Source organism: Corylus avellana, chromosome 3 (assembly GCF_965113065.1).
Source record: "Corylus avellana chromosome 3, dhCorAvel1.hap1.2, whole genome shotgun sequence".
NCBI classification, from domain to species: domain Eukaryota; kingdom Viridiplantae; phylum Streptophyta; class Magnoliopsida; order Fagales; family Betulaceae; genus Corylus; species Corylus avellana.
Window position 1 is genome coordinate 32528552 of NC_142492.1, and position 20301 is coordinate 32548852.

The 20301-nt window shown below is 33.6% G+C and overlaps 1 protein-coding gene across 1 annotated transcript; it reads right to left on the minus strand.

The window, feature by feature from the left end:
- Window positions 1–7007: 7007 nt before the first annotated feature.
- LOC132175549 (uncharacterized) lies at window positions 7008–8702 on the minus strand. The gene is made up of 3 exons (XM_059587517.2): window positions 8307–8702; window positions 8068–8197; window positions 7008–7954 (listed from the first exon to the last, which is right to left on the minus strand). Exons 1-3 carry the CDS (start codon window positions 8437–8439, stop codon window positions 7123–7125), a joined length of 1095 nt encoding a protein of 364 aa, XP_059443500.1. The 5' UTR covers window positions 8440–8702; the 3' UTR covers window positions 7008–7122.
- Between the last annotated feature and the right edge of the window lie 11599 nt (window positions 8703–20301).

A 20301-nucleotide genomic window follows, 5' to 3' on the forward strand; every position in this document is an offset into this window, starting at 1 on the left:
CGATCTTCCAAATCTAGTAGTTCTCATAATGTGCTCTCTGCAATGCTTTAGGGAGCTTAGCAGCGAGTTAAAACCATATACCAGGTTAAGTCCATGTGTAAAAATTCACAGGCCTCATCCTTTTATATTGAGGTCAATGTAAGTCTGTCTATGATTGAGTCTAGGTGGTGTTGAAGTTGGCTCATTATGTCATAGTTATTGAAGATAATCCTCACCCAACCAAAACATAGCACCTGAAGATAATGGAAACTGCTGAAACTGTTGAAGATAAGATCAAAGAAGCTGATGAAGGATGCAAGAGGAGTTGGAATAAGATGAACTTCATGAACTCAAGAGATAGATTATATTTTCAAACATAATGTAATCTCTTTTAAGTGTGTATGTATACAACAACTCTCACCATATTTCTTGTTGAGCAGATTGGCGGACGGTCAGACGGAGTTCTTCTTGCAAAACAAGGGAAAGGTTGTTAGAAAGCCCCTAGTCCTCCGGGACCGGAGGCACTCCGACACCCAAGTTAGTAAAGGCTCTCTTAGAGAGGGAGAAAACTAGATAAAATGGTAAGAATATTTTTGTGCATCTATGTATGCGTAGTGTGTGGTAAGGAGGCCTTCCCTCCTTTTATAGATTTTTCGCTCCCACCATTGCTCTCTAGGGTTTTAGGGACTCCCACTAGTAGTTTGTTATTGACATGGAAATCTCCTCTCGAGAATATCGGGGATGGTTGTCTGACGTGAGCAGGCAGTTAAGTAAGCTTGCAATGGGGGAATCGACTGAAAAGCATTGCACCTGAGCGAGGGTATACTCGGGTTTGAAGCCCTGGGCTGGACCGTCAAGTTTTGTTTTGGCTTTGCTGGTATGGGCATTTCTTGAGACCCCCCTGGGCTTCTTTAGCAATCAGGCTTTAATGGCCCGTCAGTAGAATGGTCCTGCAGTAGTAATTCTTAAATTTTAGGAAAGCATAGAGTATCTGTTGTGGCATATCATTATATATATATAGCCAAGTCCCTCCTTAGAGGTGGCCTAGAATTGCGACACATGTAATGAACCGTGATTTTTAGAGACTGAACTGATTCTTGGTGAAACGTGCATTATAAAGTCTCATTAAATTTTAACATGCCTTTAGGTGTTTCTTCCCCACCGTCTCTCCTTTTTCTCTCTAATTTTCGCTGATGTTCCCTCTCCCTCTCTTTCTTCTTTCCTCTCTTACTCTTCTTTTCCTTGTCTTAAAAATTTGGATAGACAATCGAATAGCAGTATTTTCAACTTGGTACAGGTATGTATTGATTGAGGGATGATTATACTTTAACATGAGTGCCACTTTAGTCCTGACATTTTCAATTTTAAAATTAGTTGTTGGATTTTAGATTTGTGACAAATCAATCATTCTATTAGAATTTGTCTAGAGTAAATCTAAAGTATGAATGCCGATTTGCAGTAGATCAAGAGAACCAAGTAAATCAAAGACTAATGTCATTTGTTTGAAACCGCTTTTGGAGAGAAGGATCATCATCTATTCTCTATTACCTTGGATTTTACATTTGTTAAAAAACAATGATGCATTAGTCTACAGCTTTACAGGCAATTTAGTATGACATGGGCCAATGAATGATTTGTTGGATAGTTGAGTTTGATGCATTAGTCTACAGCTTTACAGGCAATTTAGCTGAGTTTTTTAGTTTGCTGGGGAGAAACTTAGAGGTATGGGTTTGACGGATGAAAATACAGAAATCTTTCTATAGTATCTCTGCATTTTTTGGTAGTTATTGGTAGTAAAGAAAAATGCAAATATCAATTTGCAGTAGAGCAAGAGAACCAAGTAAATCTAAGATTTATTAACTGTCATTTGTTTGAAACCACTTTTGGAGAGAACAATGGTCGGTCACCTTCAGAGGTTTTCTTGCCATTGGAATTCTCTCTGAATTTAGGGAAATAGGAGATTTTGATGCTTTTCTTTGTTTTTATTCTTTTTCAATGTTAATATTTGATTTTTGGCAGTGGGTTTGGTGAATCTGAGGGGAATCGGATTATCAACAAGTTTGCAGTGAGATCACCGTCGAGTTCAATGATTGCTCTAAATAACTGCTAACCTCATGCCCTTAAATAAACCACCCCATGTGAATTGTGTATTGACATTCCATGTAAATGCTGTGAAATATCATGTGATTTGTTTTGTTTTGGCAATTACAATCATGTGTTCTTTGATGATGTTACTCTGCTTTTAGATTCGGGATTCAAACCTTATCCTACACATAATCTGCAATATGATTTGCTAAATAGGTTCAATCTCTGCCATCATTGCTTTTAGATTTGCTATATGATTTGTTATTCAATTTTTGAAGCATCATAATGGATGCAAGCCCTAGAACTTCAGTCTAGGTATTCACATATTTAATTAGTGGAATTTGGCATGTCAATACATATATGCATTATAGAAAAAAAATATATATATAAGAGAATGTAAACGTGCTCATAGCACGGGTTATAAGCTAGTTCTTTTAATGGCTTATTCAGCGACCGGTTATAAAGTTAGTTTTAGTTCCATCTCCAATAAGCCAATGAGAATCCTCAATTAGAAGCTTAGCATTGGCAATTCTTTTAGACCAAGACTTTGAAGAATTTTTAACCCTTGACAGGATGAAATCTCATGGATACTCTCAGGGTCTTTGCTTGCCCCTTTGCCTCCAGCATTTGGCAAAGCCTTTTCAGTAAGTGTAACTTTCTGTGGACCTATTCCTGCTGGAACGAGATGTGTCAACCGGTCCACGAGAACTTGGTTGAGTTGTTTCCGACGGTCGACGAACCGCTAACGCCGGGCCGTTAGAATCTGCTCGTGATATGGTCATCCAATTCTCAAGGAATCTGTAATTTACACTTACAAATCTTAGTCATCTTTCATGAATCCTTCAGATGAAAAAAGGATCCACGTGGCCAAATCCTACTAGTAGCATGGCAAATTAAAGTATGAAAGTCCTTTTCCCCTTTCCCTTTCCCTTATTTGATTAGAAAAAAAAGTAAAAAAAAAAAGAAAGGGGTATAAAAGTCTTTTGACATTATCAACTACCTAAACGAGCGTAAAGAAAAAAATTAACAAAAGCTTATATAGGGTTGTTGGGTTGTGGTTGAAGAGGTGTCTCCATTTTCTAAGGATTTGATTTCAGGCTTTTCAGCCCTGAAGCATGACCTAGCTCAATTTTTAACCAACAACTAAGCTGGTATTGTAGGTGCCAGTTGTCAAGTGGAATTATTTTTGGGTAATATTGACGTGAATTTGACGTAGCGAAAGCAATAAAAGTGAATGGAAAGCTGTGTTTTCTGCTCATAGGTTGATAATGAAAACTGAATTGTTACTGAACTCAAAAATTGCAATTCTCCATACAATCATGATCCATTATAACAATCCTACGAGCTTAGAAAGACAAGAAACTAATTTTAGCACTAACCTAAAATGAACCAAATCACGTAAAAATGAAAAATCGTGGAAATTTTGGAAAGTTTAAATGTCAAAAAGTGAACCAAATTAACAAAGAACTCAAGAAGGATGGAATTAATTCGTTCCCAAAATTAGAAGATCGCTTAAACTATTATGCATTAGATGGATTTGCCCAAACCAATTTTGAACGGATTTTTAACGGAGGAGTCTGTATGGACTTGGCTAGAGGACACTTCTAGTGGAGCATTCTGTCTTCACTTGGCTCGAGCCAACTTCTACAAAAATACCCTTATAACACTCTACCCCCAATGACACACAATATTGTTCGCTTTTAGTTCCTCCGAACTAGACTTCTCAAGAGATCATTCATCCTGATTCTACTCTCGCAGAAACACGTTTAACTACGGAGTTCTAATAAGTTCATTACCATCATGGCTTTAAAGCGCGTTGTTGTCATGATGGGTGCAAGTATATGTACATATAAGCACATTCTCATCCCCATACCCTGGCGATGTGGGACGCCACAGCACTCCACTCCCGTTTTTTGTTCTACATCGATCAAAGTTGCAAACGATAGAGTGCAACTTCTGTAGGAAATATTCAAGAGGTGAAAGTAGTACAAAATTTCATTGCAAATTTCCCTAAAGCTAAGTTTTTTTTTTTTGTTTCTCTCTTGGGTACGATGCCATTTCATGTTCTTCTGGAATTTTGAAGTTTGTGACATTGATCGTGGGGAAAACAGCACATGCTTCATAATTCAAAGAGGTTTTCTTTTTTCTGTTCATGCAACTAGTCAGTTGTAAATAAACATGTTCTGTTATGTATCTCCCAGTATACTCCATATTTGGAAACATTCATATATAGAAACTTATCAGATATAAATAGCTTTTAGATATTGTTGTTAGCTTTCTGCCATTTTGTATACTCTGTATATATGTTACTTCGAAGTGACTTTTCCTCTGCTAATTGGATGCCTTTGCAGACGTTGATGCCTCAAAACATAAGCAATGGAAAAGGAACACAGAGAGAGAGACAGAGAGACAGAGAGAGAGAGAGAGAGGAATTCAAAAATACTTAGAAATATTCCGGTTCCACCTAACTTGCTAAACCAAGTAATAAACAAGAATGTGTAATGGAGCAGAAAGCATTGCAGATGCAGAGCAGACAATGATCAAACATGTAATCACTAGTTTTTCCGGTTTGAATGAGAAAGGGGGGCAATCAATCAATCAATTGGGACGTGAAAACTAGGTAGCTTATCTTTGATGAGAAGTTATGATAAAAACTTTCAAATTAAGAAAACCCTCTTCTTTATGTTTTTTATGTTTCTCTGCCCTTTCACGTTTTATCCTCATTATTACTACTAACCCAAATTGTCAAACAGCAAATCAGCTACTCTGCTTTTGTCCATGCAATCTGTTCTTGGTTTGAATTTGGGGCACTGTAAATCATTTTCCGCAACCTATTTAACAAAACCTGGACTTTTCCTTTCACATCTTTTGGAACAATCTTTTTGTTTAAGGAGGACTCTGACTGTTTGTTATGTCTTTATAGCTTTGATTTGCATGCTTCAACCTCACAACATTAAGGGTCCAAAAAGATTCATATCCGATGAGCAAATATTTGCTTATATTGTCCCATTTATTTTTCCTAGGAATAAATAATGTCCCCATATATATGATCTTAATTAATAATTACCTGCTAATTACTTCTTCATCTTGAGGGGTACTATTTAATCAAACCTAGCCTGCAGGCAGAAGTGATCGTTTGCTAATTTCTCATTTTCTAAACATCATGACTTATATTTTAATTACTCTTTTGGACACAATTATGTTAAAGTATTATTAGTTAAATAATTCATTGATTAAGTTTGTTCTCGAAATTTGTAGTCTAGGTTCATTCAATTGACTCTTAGATGTAAGCCAAGCATTATTTGCTCCATAAGTGGGCCAATTAAACGGACACTCATGAATGCCAGGCACACCCCCTCATCATCGCTGTTTCATGCCTAATTTTACTTTTGTTTTCATTTTTTCCTTCTTCTTTTTTTCTCTTTATATATATATATATATTTGTGGGGAGGAGGGAGAGTGTTAAAATATTAACTAAACGATCAAATTTATAATTTTCTATCGACTTAAACTTTTGACATAAATGGTGATTTAACAAATCTTTCACTTGTCGGTGAAACTTTGTCCAGGTTTATGACTTCAAAAAGGTGAAGGCCCAGATCTATTTCTTTATGGTGAAGTCGGCAAACGTTTAAGTTGTGTATTTTGTATATGGAAGCTTTAAGATTACATCCAACAATGACATTACATAATGTCTCTATATTGAGTTGATAATGACCCTAACATGGTCTTTGGAATCTATCAGTTTCCAAAGGCATTGGTCTTAATCATATTGTCAATTATGAGCTTTGGACGATTAGCTCATATATATATATATATGGCAAACTACGGGATCCGATCCTCAGCCTCTTACAATTTAGTTGGTTTTAACATGTTTAAACCTTAAAAGACCTCACACATTTTGGTTGTCTTTGCTCCATATTTGTAGCAGCTTTCTGTCACTTGAAATGACTCTCAACTAGGTTAATGGAAATGAAGGGTTTCTGTCAACTCTGTTTCTATCGGCCTCGTTTGATAATGTTGTTTTTTTTCTTTCCGAAGGGCGAAAAGTTAAAGCATTAGTAAACAACTCCAAGAACGTAACACTAATAAATCACTTAAAAAGTTTTATCTAACTGATTAACCACGATCTTCCTTTTCAGATGTCTTTTGCAGCCAAAGAAGAAGAGAGAAAAGGACATTTGACTTTTTCAAAATATATAGGATGGGGGAGGCCATGCACAAGCTGCATGCATTTAATGAACTTTTGTATTTATGGCTCTGACTATCTTGAGTTTTGGAGCCATTGCAGGCCCAGTACTGAAAAGCATCCCAATACGTATGAAACCAAAGATGATTAAACGAATTCAGGCCATCTATTTTTGCGGTTGGGGACCCAACCTTTCTCTCTCTCTCTCTAATAATGCAGATAATGCAGAGGACAGCCAATTTTAGCCTTTTGGAGCGACTCAGAAAATGCATGGGGGAGCCTGGAGCCCGCAGCCTGATCATATGCTACAAAATCAGCATCTCGTATATACTATAGGCCCGGATAATCTTTTTATTAAAGCTCTGCCAGCGCTTCAAAATATCACAATCTCAACCTACCCCAGTACCTATCTTATACATGTACGTTATATATATATATATATATATATATATATATATATATATATATATATATCATTTGTTTAAAAATATAATAATGATGAAACTTCAGATGGGTTTAATTGGGGTTGAAATTCAAATAAGAAGAAAAAAACAAGTGGAAGACTTTGTAAAGCAGGAAAAAGAAAGGCACCATAACTGCAGCTAATAATGTTAATTAGTTAGACAGCTAAGTTAATTTCAATCATATACATTATTTCAACTTTCTGGAAACAAATACAAAAAAGAAAGAAAGGAAATACAAATCAAATCTCAAAGAAATATCAGCTAAATGATTATTATCTCCTAGGAAACCAAAAAAAAAACGTACTTCATCTCAAACTTTCAGGTGAAATTCCCTGTAATATCAACATCTTTCTGTGTATTTGTTTATGTAGGGAGAAAGTAAAAAAAAAAAGGAAAATTTACAGTTCATATCTGCTGGAAGACATCAAAATTTGCTCCTGCTAGATCTTCTGACAGAGACGTTGACGGATAGCTACTGAAATCTACTGAATTTTGAGCATGAAGCTGACCTTGATCTTGATCTTGCCAAGAGCTTGCCTTCAATTCCTCGGATTTTATCCCATTGACCTGATACTGAAACAAACAGTCTAGCTTGTTCTCTTCATCCCATGAGAAGACTGCATTATTTTCTACCATATTGTTCACCTGGAATCCGGCATAGCTGCTTAAGTTTGAGCTGTTGCTTGAATTTTCCTTCACATCATTCATAAAAAATGAGCTCATTCTTGAAGCAGAGTTATCAGAAAACTCTGTTCCGGACAAGTTTCCATGGTCGGAATTTGTCAGACTCGGCATTGAACTGAATCCATAGTTGGAATATGTCTCATGATAATTTTTCTGATGCTGAGGAACAAAAGTTGATGAATTGTACCCATTTGAATCCGCAACCGCTTGGAACTCAAAATATGACATTGGATCAAAAACAGGCTTGTACATGAAATGCTCTCTTGAAGCTTCTGTTAATCCTCCATCACAGAAATTGGAGTCATCAACTAGAAATGCTGGACTCTGGGAAGTTATGGTTGAGACAGATGGGAGTCCTAGAGATTGTGGGATGTGTAAAGATGATGTTTCTGTACATTTTTTCTCATCTTTTTGTTCAGCTAATTCGCTTATTGGCTTGTGGGTGGTCGGGTCAATCCCCTGCTTCATTAGCTTCTTCTTCAAACATGAATTCCAGAAGTTTTTTATCTCATTGTCTGTTCTTCCTGGTAATTGTGCAGCAATTTGAGCCCACCTAATTAAGATTGACCCAAAAAAAAAAAAAATCAGAACTCAAATACAATGAATACCCATTTCCATTTTATATAAACAATCAATATCCTGATAAGTAATTAATTAATTAATTACCTGTTGCCAAGAACTTCATGGAGACTGATGATTAGATCCTCCTCCTGTTGTGAGAACATTCCTCTCTTTAAATCAGGTCTCAAGTAGTTTATCCATCTCAATCTGCAGCTCTTTCCACACCTTTGCAATCCTGCAAGAATTAACCACAAATGTTTAGATTCTTTGAAACACTATATTTCAAAAAGAAAACACAAAGTTGATGATTGAATTATATATATATACACATATATGATATATACCAGCTAGTTTAGGAACAGAACTCCAGCAACCAACACCAAATCTTGTTATGTAATTGAAAAGTTTCTCATCTTCTTCAGGAGACCATAAGCCTTTCCTTAATTTCTGTTTTATGCAGCACGAATGGCGTCCCATGTTCCTGCGACGAAGACTATTGTACGGACAATACAATGTTGTACTATATATGCCTCTGCTTGCGTGATTGCTCGGGCATGGAAAAGATTGGGAGGTGGGAATATATGTCTCTGTTGCAAGAGTGGAAAAATCAAGCAAAATTTCTGATGATATAAAGGCAACAGGGATATTTCATACTTAGAGTTCAAGTTATGGAGAGAGAGAGAGAGAGAGCTGAGGAAGGTGAAGCAATCAAGTGGGTTTTACGCAAATCTGGTGCTGCTTTTGCATTCGACTGGATTGGTTTTTAAGATATCTCTATTATGTAGAAAAATCATAAAAGGTGATATAAACGAGAACAACTCCATAAACGTGTACTAATTATGAGTAAAAATACAGTTATATGTCTATGTTTACATTAATAATATTTAGTACTTTGAAACTTGACAATATATATATATATATATATATATATATATATATAAATGAATCTTTTTCTTTTTCTTTTTTTCAAGTAGGAAAATTCTACCCATTTATCCCTGGGTAAAAATATATTTAATTTATTCATGGGGTTCTTGCTTCTAATTGTCTAGAAACCACCATAAATTTTCAATATAAAAGAGAAAATACAAGGAAAATCAGAAGCCGGAAATTTGGCGGTGGCCTTTAGGCTTTTTAATTTAGTCGTGTGTTTCAGGCCTTCAAGCCTTGCTACGTATTTCACGCGGACCATGGGTTCAATGCATTTGATGAGTTTTCACTTTTCATGGCATATTAATGCTGCGACCACATCTAATGAAACAGGGGTAATTAGTACGAATTTTTTTTTCCCTCTTATACGGATTTTCCTCTAATTTTTTTTTTTACATGTTTTATTAATTATTAATTAAAAAACTCAATAATAAATTAAATACGTCAACTTAATAAAAATATACGGAATATGAACGTTAAAAAAAAAAAAAAAAAGTTTGTACTTTTCAGAATTTCCTGGAAGTACTACAAAGTCGACCGACCGACACAGTGCGTCAATGAGGGTGGGGTCCATGCATATGTTTGACTCTCTAAGATAAGAGGTGGCGTGAGGAGCTTCCACTGTAAAATACAAAATGTTATGGAGAGAGAGAGAGAGAGAGACAAGAAAAAAGAAAACATATGATTTTCTTTCTGTTTTCGGTACTTTCTTACTTTACCATGATATGATTAGTAGGGTTTACGTTTTCTATAACAAGTGGGCGTAATATATAATGTTTATACAATAATCAACACTAATTAATTAACTATATATATATTAATCTGAAACCACATAGTAGAAAACTGATCAGGCTGTAAAATATATCCAATTGATTAGCTTTTCTTCACATAAAATTAATATGATGTTTTATTATTAAGTAAATACAACGTGATAGGAATAAATTATTCTTAATGATGGAGCAGTTTATGGAGTATATATAATTAATTGTTTCATTAGCTTTTTAACAAGTTATGAATTATATTGTTTGTCCACCTTGTACTAGACAGCTTCTTGTCACTGCATTTTGAACATTAATAGTTATTTAACAGTTCTGTAAAGATAACTCAACTCAAGCTAAAAATGGAAAAGATCAAAAGGTAGAAGCAGTATCAATGCATTTTTTTAATGGAAAAAAAATATATTGTAATAGACTAATAGTCTTATCAAATTACTCTCTAGAATTTAAAACGCTTCAAATCACTTCTTAAGATGATATGCATCGTTCTCTCTTTGTTAGATTTTTTAACGGTGAACAATGACATGTAAGCTTATAGCCATTTTATACCCATTAAAAATTTGGACATGAGTACATGAAGTTGAGTACTAAGCACCAATTAACTTTACCACATCATTTAAAAATGACACATAAAAACACAAAATGGGAAGAAAAGAAAAACAAGAACAAAAAGAAAGAAAGAAAAAAAAGAGAGTAATGATTTGGGGGTGGCATCTCCAAAATTAGGGATGGTTTAGTCACCCATTTAACCACTCGGATGGTTCAACCGTCTCTTACCTAGGATTTGGGGATGGTTATAAACTGTAATATTTGTACGGATAATATATATTCTTATTTCGAATCTGCACATGCACTTTGTGGATATTGTATTTAGTAACTACATTTGCATCCTCATTTTTGTGAAATCCGCCCATAATTGCACATGTGCGGATGGTTTTTGTTTTTTTGGTACTAACTTCCCATGACATTCGTTTTTCATTTTGGGATCCTTTTAGGCTTTTTTGGTTTTTTTAAACTATAACTTAATTTATATGATTTTTTTTTTTTGTTATGTTTTTTAGATGGACTTAATCCAATTTTTGAACTAAATACACTTATAAATTGTGATATGAAAATAAAATTGAATTGTAAATATTGAGCAATAAAACCCGCATTCCATATTCCTTTTCTTAAACGACATTATTTTAGTTTTATAAGAGAATTTTGAATATGCATATGGGTATGCGGATGTGGATATTATCTGCCTCCACCTACTCATATTTTTTTATCTACCCGCATATGTGTGGATAGTAGAAGTGATATTTGCCTGCTCAAAGTTAAGGGTTGAAAATTCGCTTGCAACCTACGCGGACAAACGGATAGCAGATGTAGAGCAATTTTTGACCGCATACTTGAACACCCTTAGGACCACCTCCAACTTAGAGTTCAAGGCTATCCAAACCACATCAGTGATTGAACTACTTGTCTCTCTCTTTTTTTTTTGTTTTTTTCCTTTCCTCTTTACTTTGATTGTAGAATATATTTTGGGAAAGAACAATATAAATTTGGTGTTAACCCCCCCCCCCCCCCCCCCCCCCCCCCCCCTTTTTTCTTTCTATATTTAAGCAAATTAGGAAGGGTTACAATGAATCAAAACACCAATTAATTGGGGAAATTTAATACCCAATGTAACTCAAAGCAAGCCAATATGTATCATTGTGCAAATTAACATTGTAAATCTCTATTGCACAACTCTAAACACGACAAAAAGAAAAGCTTTCATGAAGGCTAATATTCAATCCCCAGTTTGTCACGGTATAAATTGAGCTGGGAGATACCAACTTGTGGCTTGGGAGGTCACGCTGCTAACAAATTTATGGATAAAGTTATTTTTCAAATTGGGTTAATGAAATTTCTTCAAATTTAATTTATTAAATCGACATCTGTTCCAAATGCATATGATTCACATGACTCACTAACCTAACACAAAATTAACAAATTATAACTGAGAGGTCGGACACATTTAATTAAATTGGTCAAGTTAGAGTTAATCTATATAGTCTTATAAGCATATGTCAACATGATCTGAACTAGACACAACATTTTTAAAATTGTCAATTTTTAACATGATCCGTAAACTCGATACAAACCCTACATAAAATTAGTGAGTTATGATTGAAATGTCTTGATTCAATTATGAATAGCCAATATACTATTTAGTCTATGTTTCAACATCACTAAAACCCGACATGCAAATTCAAATTACTACTCTTATTATATATATATATGTGTGTGTGTGTGAAAGTTCTTTTTTTTTAAAAAAAAGGTGACGGTGACATATTTTGAATAAATGTAAGATTATAGAGTGAATAGATGAAAATTATCTGGAGTCATTTTAAAAGAAGACTTTGATTAATATTGATAAGTTATACGTACGATCCTACCATGTAATCTTAAACTACAAATAATTTTTTCCCAACCAATAATGCAAACTACTTTTTTCAAAAAAAAATAATGCAAACTACTTAATGTTTGATACCCAGGTGGCGTCACAGCTTCCCCGCTTGTGATCCGAGCAGCGAATGCTGGTTAAACCTCAAAAGACTCAATGATTGGAGGCTTTGATAGACGTAACTCTGACCGACAATTACAAGTAGGCAGCTATAAATGCGAAAAATCTTGGAAAATACGCAGCCAGCGTGACACAACTAATCACACGCACATACGACCAATGGGTACAGTTCTTGTGGCCTAACACTTTTTTTTTCTGTCTTTCTTCATTTTATATTCACACAAAAAAAAAAAAAAAAAAAAAGTGATAACATGTTGCGCTACACGAGCGACCCATATGGATATCTACATCATTGACTTTGGTTTCACCCTATTTGACCGACTTATGCTTAGTGACAACTTAATTAAGATTAATTAGGAACATGATTGAGTGCACGGCTGGGATTATTTGTGTTTTAGAATATTCAAAAGCATGGAGCTTACAAAGTGGTTTTTTAAACAATTTTATATGAGAAGAAAACATTGCGCCATGAGATCTTGGATCACACGTGATCAATTTATTTGTCGGAATGTGAAAGAAAGCATCATAGGGTCGGTTTTGGCTTCGAAATAAAATAGTTATTGATTCTAGAATACCATGTTGTTGGGTTAATTATTCAATTAGAAAAGAAAAAAACAAACTACATATGATATGATTGAAGGAAAAAAAAAAATTCAATAAAAAAATAACAACTAGTTAATCTCTTATTTAAAGGACGTTAGGTTGCTCTAATTAAAACCACATTTTGAAAGCAAATGGGATTTTTCTAATAGGTTAGTAACATTTACGACAAGAAGTATAGGACAATTTTTGTTGACAACTTTTGTTTTGTCTTTTGTTTTTATCATTTCAAGTCTAAGAAATTAATATAAACACTTCAAAACCCAAACACTTTTTAAAATACAGAAATTGTTTTACTTCTATCACACATCACCATACTTTTCAAACCAAAAATAAAAGATACTCTCTACAACATTAACAAACATATCCCTAGTTTTCTGATTTGACTTTTCCTTGTCCAAAACTTTTCTTTGGCCAAATTTTGTATAGATGTATTTTTCTTTATTTTTTTGGTTGTTAAACTTTAACACTATATACGACTTAGACGAGTAAAGTATTTCCTTTTACTGTCTTCGTATCCGCTCTAAGTTAAGGGCGGTTTTGACTAATTGTCCACCCGTCTAAAGTAGGGAGATACCGTTCGTAACCACCCATGGAAATAAGCATGGGAATCGGATGGGTAATATCACAAACATACATGGATAGAGTCTTAGGTTATGTTTTGTATGCATACGGAATATTCTATTAAATAAATAAATAAATTTTATTGAAGATAGAAGAATATAAAATGAAATACATTTGGAATAAACATTCTCAGTGCTTATGAGGGAATGACTATTCCAAGTATTAGATCTTAATCATATACTCGAACACCAAAACTATTTTATTTTACATTTTTATGTTCTTAATAAAAACTATTCTTCTTATTAATATAATAGCTATTCCGCGTACTAAACATAACTTTAGTGATTCTTATTCTTTTTTATGATGTGTTTTAATCATAATGTTGGACCATGCCTTTGATCATGTCATTTGAAAACCAATTGGTATCTAATGAGGAAAATCAAAATCTTTTATGGCATTTAGAATGTCATCCTACAAAGCATGTCCTGAGAGTCATTCACGTGAGCATATATAGCATCACTGCTGCACCGTACCCCAAACAATCATTTCCTCAACGTGACACTCATGCGACTCAAACCTATGACCATGTCTCCAATACCATTTGTTAAATCGTGCCTTTAACTATCTCTTTTGAAAATTAATTAGTGCCTAATGAAAAAAGTTAAAACTTTTTATAACATTCAAAATCACACCTTATAAGAGATGAGTAGAGCAGCATTAATGTTGCACCCCAACATAAATTATCTCTAAAATAACACACAAGTTAATAGAAGTAACACTTGAATAGGATTAGTCTGTCATGGTTGTAATTCTTTTGAAATCAATGAGTGCAAGAAGAATAAACACCACCAGTAAATTTTTTTTATATGAAATTACTGGGGTTTGTTGGGAGATTTAGGATTTTTTGAACAACTCACATTATCTTATTATATCAGATCTGTAATGTGGGCATGTAAGTGTCTGATCAAAGCCTCTTTTTTCTTTGTAAATGATATTTTTGGCGATTTGATAAATGACTGTCATATCCTACATCAATGTCATGCATACAATTGGGTGCTCTTACTCTCTGTTGTGAAAGCAATATCCCATCAAGAATTAATGGGTGCTTACGAATTAAGAGTGAACTTAATTACCATTTGACTTGTTAAAATGCCCTTTGTAGGAGGTCCCTTTCCCAGCTGTCTCTCTCCCTATTTCTTTGCGTGTTATACCATTTCTGCCCTAAGATTGAGCTGGTTTTTTAGGGTTTTGCACAAAGGTTTCGTTATCACAACATAAAGAGTCAAAAAAGAAGACAATGACGAGGCATAACCCTCCAATTTTGATAGTAATTGGAAACCAGTTTCTTGCAAAATTAGTTTGGAAAGTACCAAATTATTGCTTTAACTTCACGTTTAATGGTCCAGAATGATTGAGATTAGTGGCCACCACCATATTACTTCATCTAAGCCTGTCTTCATTAAGTTATCTCGTTTTTTACCAAAATTGGAAAGTTCCAACTACCTTTGCCAACGGGAAATTACAGTCTGATTGGTTGGTTATTAGGGGGTGTTTGTTAAACCACACCCCCACCACGGCACTATTCATTTGTAAAAAAAATTAAAAAAGAAAATAATGATTGTTATGGGAAAATAAAAAAGTGGTATTAGAAAGTAAAAAATTTTATTTTGTAATTATTTTTTTATTTGAATAGTAATAAAAAGTAAATGATGTAATATAAAAAATGAATGATTTGATATAAAAGTAAGATTTTTTTTTTTTTTTTTTTTTTGAAAAAAATAAAGTAAATAGTGTGGTGGGAATGTGGGCTGTGTTTGGCAATGGAATGAAAAAGGGGAGTAGAATGGTACTGTAGCAGATTTGATTGATATGAGAGAAAAAAAGTAAGAATATTTTGCATAAAAAAATGAAAAAAATTTGTTTTGTAGTGATTTTTTTATTTGAATAATAATAAAAAGTGATTGATTTGATGTAAAAAGTAAGAATGTAGGGATTAATTTTGAGAAGAATTTTTTGGGTTTTTGGGTCAGGTCCGGTCCGGCCATTTGCCAAACACAGTTCACAGGGAATGGGGTGGGGTTTAACAAACAATGCCTTAGTCTCAAAGTTGTAAATCCCTGTTTCTGTTACAAACTACATCTCAGACTCACCATCGTGGATTATTAATAATTTTATTACTTTTCTTTAATAATTAAAACTTAACGCCTAAAATATTTAATTGAAATATGAGCTAAAATTTAAAATATCTTATTGAATATTTTAACACTTCTCTCACATATATAAGGGTGGTAATTTGTGTTCGTGTGTCGAATTCAGACCGTGTCAAAGCATGAGTATAAAACTATATATGACCATAACCTAATTAACCCATTTAATGAAATAGGCAAAATTTTCCAATCCTAACCCTCTAATTTTGTATTAGGTTTGTATTGAATTCGCGGGTTATGTAAAAATTAACCGTCATTATGCCGCGTGTCGGGTTCAGGTCATATCAAGGCATGTGTATAATACTATATAAGTCAACCCGAATTCGACTCATTTAATTAAACGAGTCATACTTCTCTTCCCTAATCCTTTAATTTTGTGTTGAGTTCATGTCAAAAATTGACAACTCTACACATGATCCAAACTAATTAATCAAGCTGGATTAAGATTCATAGTAATTATCTGTTCGAATTGTTAATAATTTAAATAAATAATATATATATATATATATATATATATATATATATAAAAGAAACTCCATATGGAAATCTCTTATCCAAATAAATAATTAAATAATTCAAAATTTATTTGATATAATATTTTATTTATCACCTCCTTAAATTGCTAGCATGATGCTTGTCCAATTAAGCTTACCCACCAAAATTATAATTGCTATGATTTTAATTTTTCTTTCATTTGGGGACAGTTTCTGGTTATTGTATTGTATCATTGTCAGCTGGCAAGAGTGTAATTAAATGGTCATTAAAGATGACGAAAAGTGATGCGACTGCGGCGGTGGCAATGCAAGAGCCAAGGGGTTTCTATCACGTACAAGTGGTCGTATGGTAGTGTCATGTTTGTTTTCTCCGACATCATCCATCTCACTTTCTCAGCGACCCATACTGCTACTGTTACTAGCTCCTCGTGCGGCTACGTCACCATGATGTCTGTCTCCGACATACATCCATGCCCCTCATGGTCCACTTCACTCTCGGCTGATGTAGGCTGGATGCATATCAACAACTATAATATATAACAAGAATAAAAAGACGACATGGATGGAGGGTTCCTGTTTCACAATCTTAATAATAGAGTTTTATTTATGGTCAACAATGGAGGACGGTTGAATCTTCCCAAACCAAAAGAAAGAAAGACGATTTACACATCAAAATAATATGTGTGTTTATTTATCATATATATGAGAAGAAAAAAGAAAATCTTGATTTACGGGTAACTTTATGTTGTATCAAAATCAACTCGGATTTTGTATGATCAAATTATGTTGATCGATTTTACAAATTTTGTTATTGCGACACGTTATAGCAAATAAAATTGTGATAAGTATTATATTTAAACCAGTATCATACTTTCAGAATATCTTAAGTTAGTGGATGGAATTTAACTGTTGGGGAATAAATTTTTTTTTTTTGCATATCTCAAGAATCTTTGAATTCATTTTGATACTATACGGAGTTAATTGCCTTTTTTTTTTTTTTTCCTGCTTTTATTGAGGTACAAATAACTATTAAATAAACTTAACGATCAAATCATATCTCTAATTTAATGACTTTGGGCCGAACCAATTTATTAAATTATAAAAAAAAAAAAAAAAAAAAAAAAAAAAAAAAACACGTTACTCTTGAAACAAAACATAAAAATTCAAAAAAGAGACAAAACATAAAAATTTAAACCTCAATAATTCAATTAACAAATAAAGCTAAAATTAAATTACAGAACCAATTAATAAACTGATCTTGTTTCTTTCCTCATCAAAGGCCGGCCCGCTAAAAGGTTCATCAACGGCAAAGGCAAATGAACACCAACGGCTAGATTTGAAGGAAAAAGATAATTAGAAACGAGGGGCAAGAGACATGATTTGTGTAAATCAACTCCAAAACGAGACATAATATCAGAAATTGGGATTAATTACATCTAGCTAAATCTTTTGAATAGATACTCATCATACTCTTTTTTTATTTATTTGAAAACATTTGTGATCCCTTAATTTCCTTTGCTAATTTATTTATTTATTTTAGGTACTTGTTGGCAATAACTAAGCAACCCCTCCTCCTAAGAATTGAATCATCTGGTAGCTTTCCTTCAGGCTGGCAATATCATGGTTTTCAGCTACCTGAATTTACACAAGATGGATGGAGGTCAATTTCAAGGACCACGATGATTGAAATTACATTTATAGCCTAATCCACCATATAGAAGCCATTAATTGTTGTATACCATATATATGAAAAGGAAAATGAATTATTATATATCATAGTACCCTAAAAGAGTGAGGAAGAGGAAGGGGAAGGTATTTTCCTATATAGGCAATGTCCTTTTCTTGAAGTCCCAATCAACCAACAATAAAGCTTCCTTTTCAAGTGATGATGATCACAAAATGATAGTGAAAGTAAAGCTTTGGGAAACCCATTTCTTTCCCTTCATCCTTCCCCCAAATGATTAGCCCCTGTGCCTGGGTCTCAAACTTTTGCTTGTCTCCATAGAAAAAAGTAAACAACTTTTCTTGTCCCCAAAATAATTAACCACTTCACCATCAAGGGCATGCAACTTTTGTGCTACCTCTAAGTTACAATAACACTCCCCAAAATAATTAACTACTTCACCATCAAGGGCATGCAACTTTTGTGCTACCTCTAAGTTACAATAACACAAGGACCGAGAAATCGTCGGTTAAGATAAGGGTCGACAATAACACAAAATTAATAAGTTAGGGTTAAAAGATCTGGTTCGTTTAACTAAACGAGTCTATTAGAATCGACATATATAGTCTTATACACATGTCTCGACACGTGACAAAAGGGTTGTTAATTTTTGACACAAACCTAATATAAAATTAATGGGTTAAGGTTGAAGGGTATGACCGGTTTTATTAAATATGTCCGTTAAAATTGACTTATATAATCTTATATCCATATTTTGACACGATTCTAACTCGACCATAATAATGAAAGACAATTAAAACATGATCAATAATATGAAAAATCAACGCATCGAGCGGACACGATACATTTGATCCATTCCTCCTGCCAAATCATTTGAGTGGAATGGGTTTATATCACATAATTGCCAAAGTTAACTTAAAACTAGGGTCATTTACTTATTTCAACCCGGCCCTCTATTAATGTGAACAGTTTCAAGATTCCCTTGGACCCTCATGAGACCATCCATGCACCCAATCCACTAGTAATCAAGTCAAAAGTTGCAATTAGAGTGCCTTGAGAAGAAAATACCTTCCATGTCTAATCATAAAGCTAAGAGATAACCCTGATTAAAGTTTCGTGTCTCCAATTGATAATAACTTTGATTTGACACCAACAAGAACTCTGTTAATTATACGTACAACTCAAATACAATTTTGGTCCTTAATCGGTTTCACTTTAGGCTTCTCTGGATCACTCTAGCCGACAATAAACGTGCCCTAAAAGTTGTAATTCGAGAAGGTTTAACGTAAGACATGATAGCTTAATTTGACGTACAAAATGGCTGAACATTAATGTAGGAAAAAAAACAGCTATAATTAATGGCCATTGCTTTCCCCTAGAATTCCTTAGGTGGCGATCATTTCACACACAGATAATGATATCCGAATATTTTCTTGTCTGGAGAAATTTGATTGTGCATGCCATCCATGTCTTCGTCAACGTGTATTTTGTTTGTCGGCCAAGATTTACTGAAAATTCCACTGCTTGCCGTGTATATATGTGTGTGCGTGTCGTTGGCAACGAAAGAGAAATGTGCCTTTTTTAATTTGTACGTGAAATAATATTGCTTGCTTTAGTTTGTGAAAAGAAAAGTTGACACCAACTTCAAAAGTAGTCGTTGTGTATCTTCAGCTGTATTCAAAGTCAAAGATTGCCTGCTACAATCATCATATATGCAATTTTGTTCTTCTGTTTGCTATTTTCTTTGGTGGGGGGAAGGTGGAGCTTAAAGAATCATTATTACGTACGTATTACTAGAAATCGACATGTTTTCTAATGTTTTTAGGAGGAGGAAGAAATTCCATGTATTCCAAATTTATTCTTCCCAATAATGATGACTTTTTACAAGTCCAAATTCGTGTGTGATTGCGTATCGCTTTGGTTGTATTTCTCTCTTATATTATCTTACTTAAATCGCAATGTTCAAACATAAAATCCTAATCTTTCATTTATTGTCAATTAGTTGGCCGACAAAGGAATATATATATACAAAGGAAATATATGTGTATGCATGTATGAATGTATAAATATAATTATACTATAGATGATCTTGACGAGTAATCTTATATACAATATTTTTTATCTTACAACTATTTTATAATGTTGATGTGACAATATTAATCAATTATCGCTGACTTTTATTTTTTTAATAAGGACTTATTTAAAGATTAGTTGAGACCATCACGTCAACATTGTGTGATAAAAATGTGGTATGTAACATTACTCTAATTATTTGATAAGTTCTTTTTTTGATTCACAGTATTACTCTCAATAATGCTGATATGGGAATCTCAAAACAAATTTATTACTAACAATATAATGTTCGTTCTTAAAAGTGAATTTTTTAAAAAAATAATATTTATTTAATGAAAAACAAAACCTCATCTAAAATTGTTGCCATAAGCCTCACAATATACTAGAGAGGAAATAGCATAGAAGTTTATATATGGTGAGAAGGATAGCAAGGAAGAAGGGGTTGAGTCCTAAAAATATGAGT

Coding starts and splice junctions, on each gene's coding strand:
- LOC132175549 (XM_059587517.2), bottom strand. CDS start 8,439: ATGGGACGCCATTCGTGCTGCATAAAACAGAAATTAAGGAAAGGCTTA. Junction 8,198..8,306: donor TTCTGTTCCTAAACTAGCTG/GTATATATCATA, acceptor TAATTCTTGCAG/GATTGCAAAGGTGTGGAAAG. Junction 7,955..8,067: donor CATGAAGTTCTTGGCAACAG/GTAATTAATTAA, acceptor AATCTTAATTAG/GTGGGCTCAAATTGCTGCAC.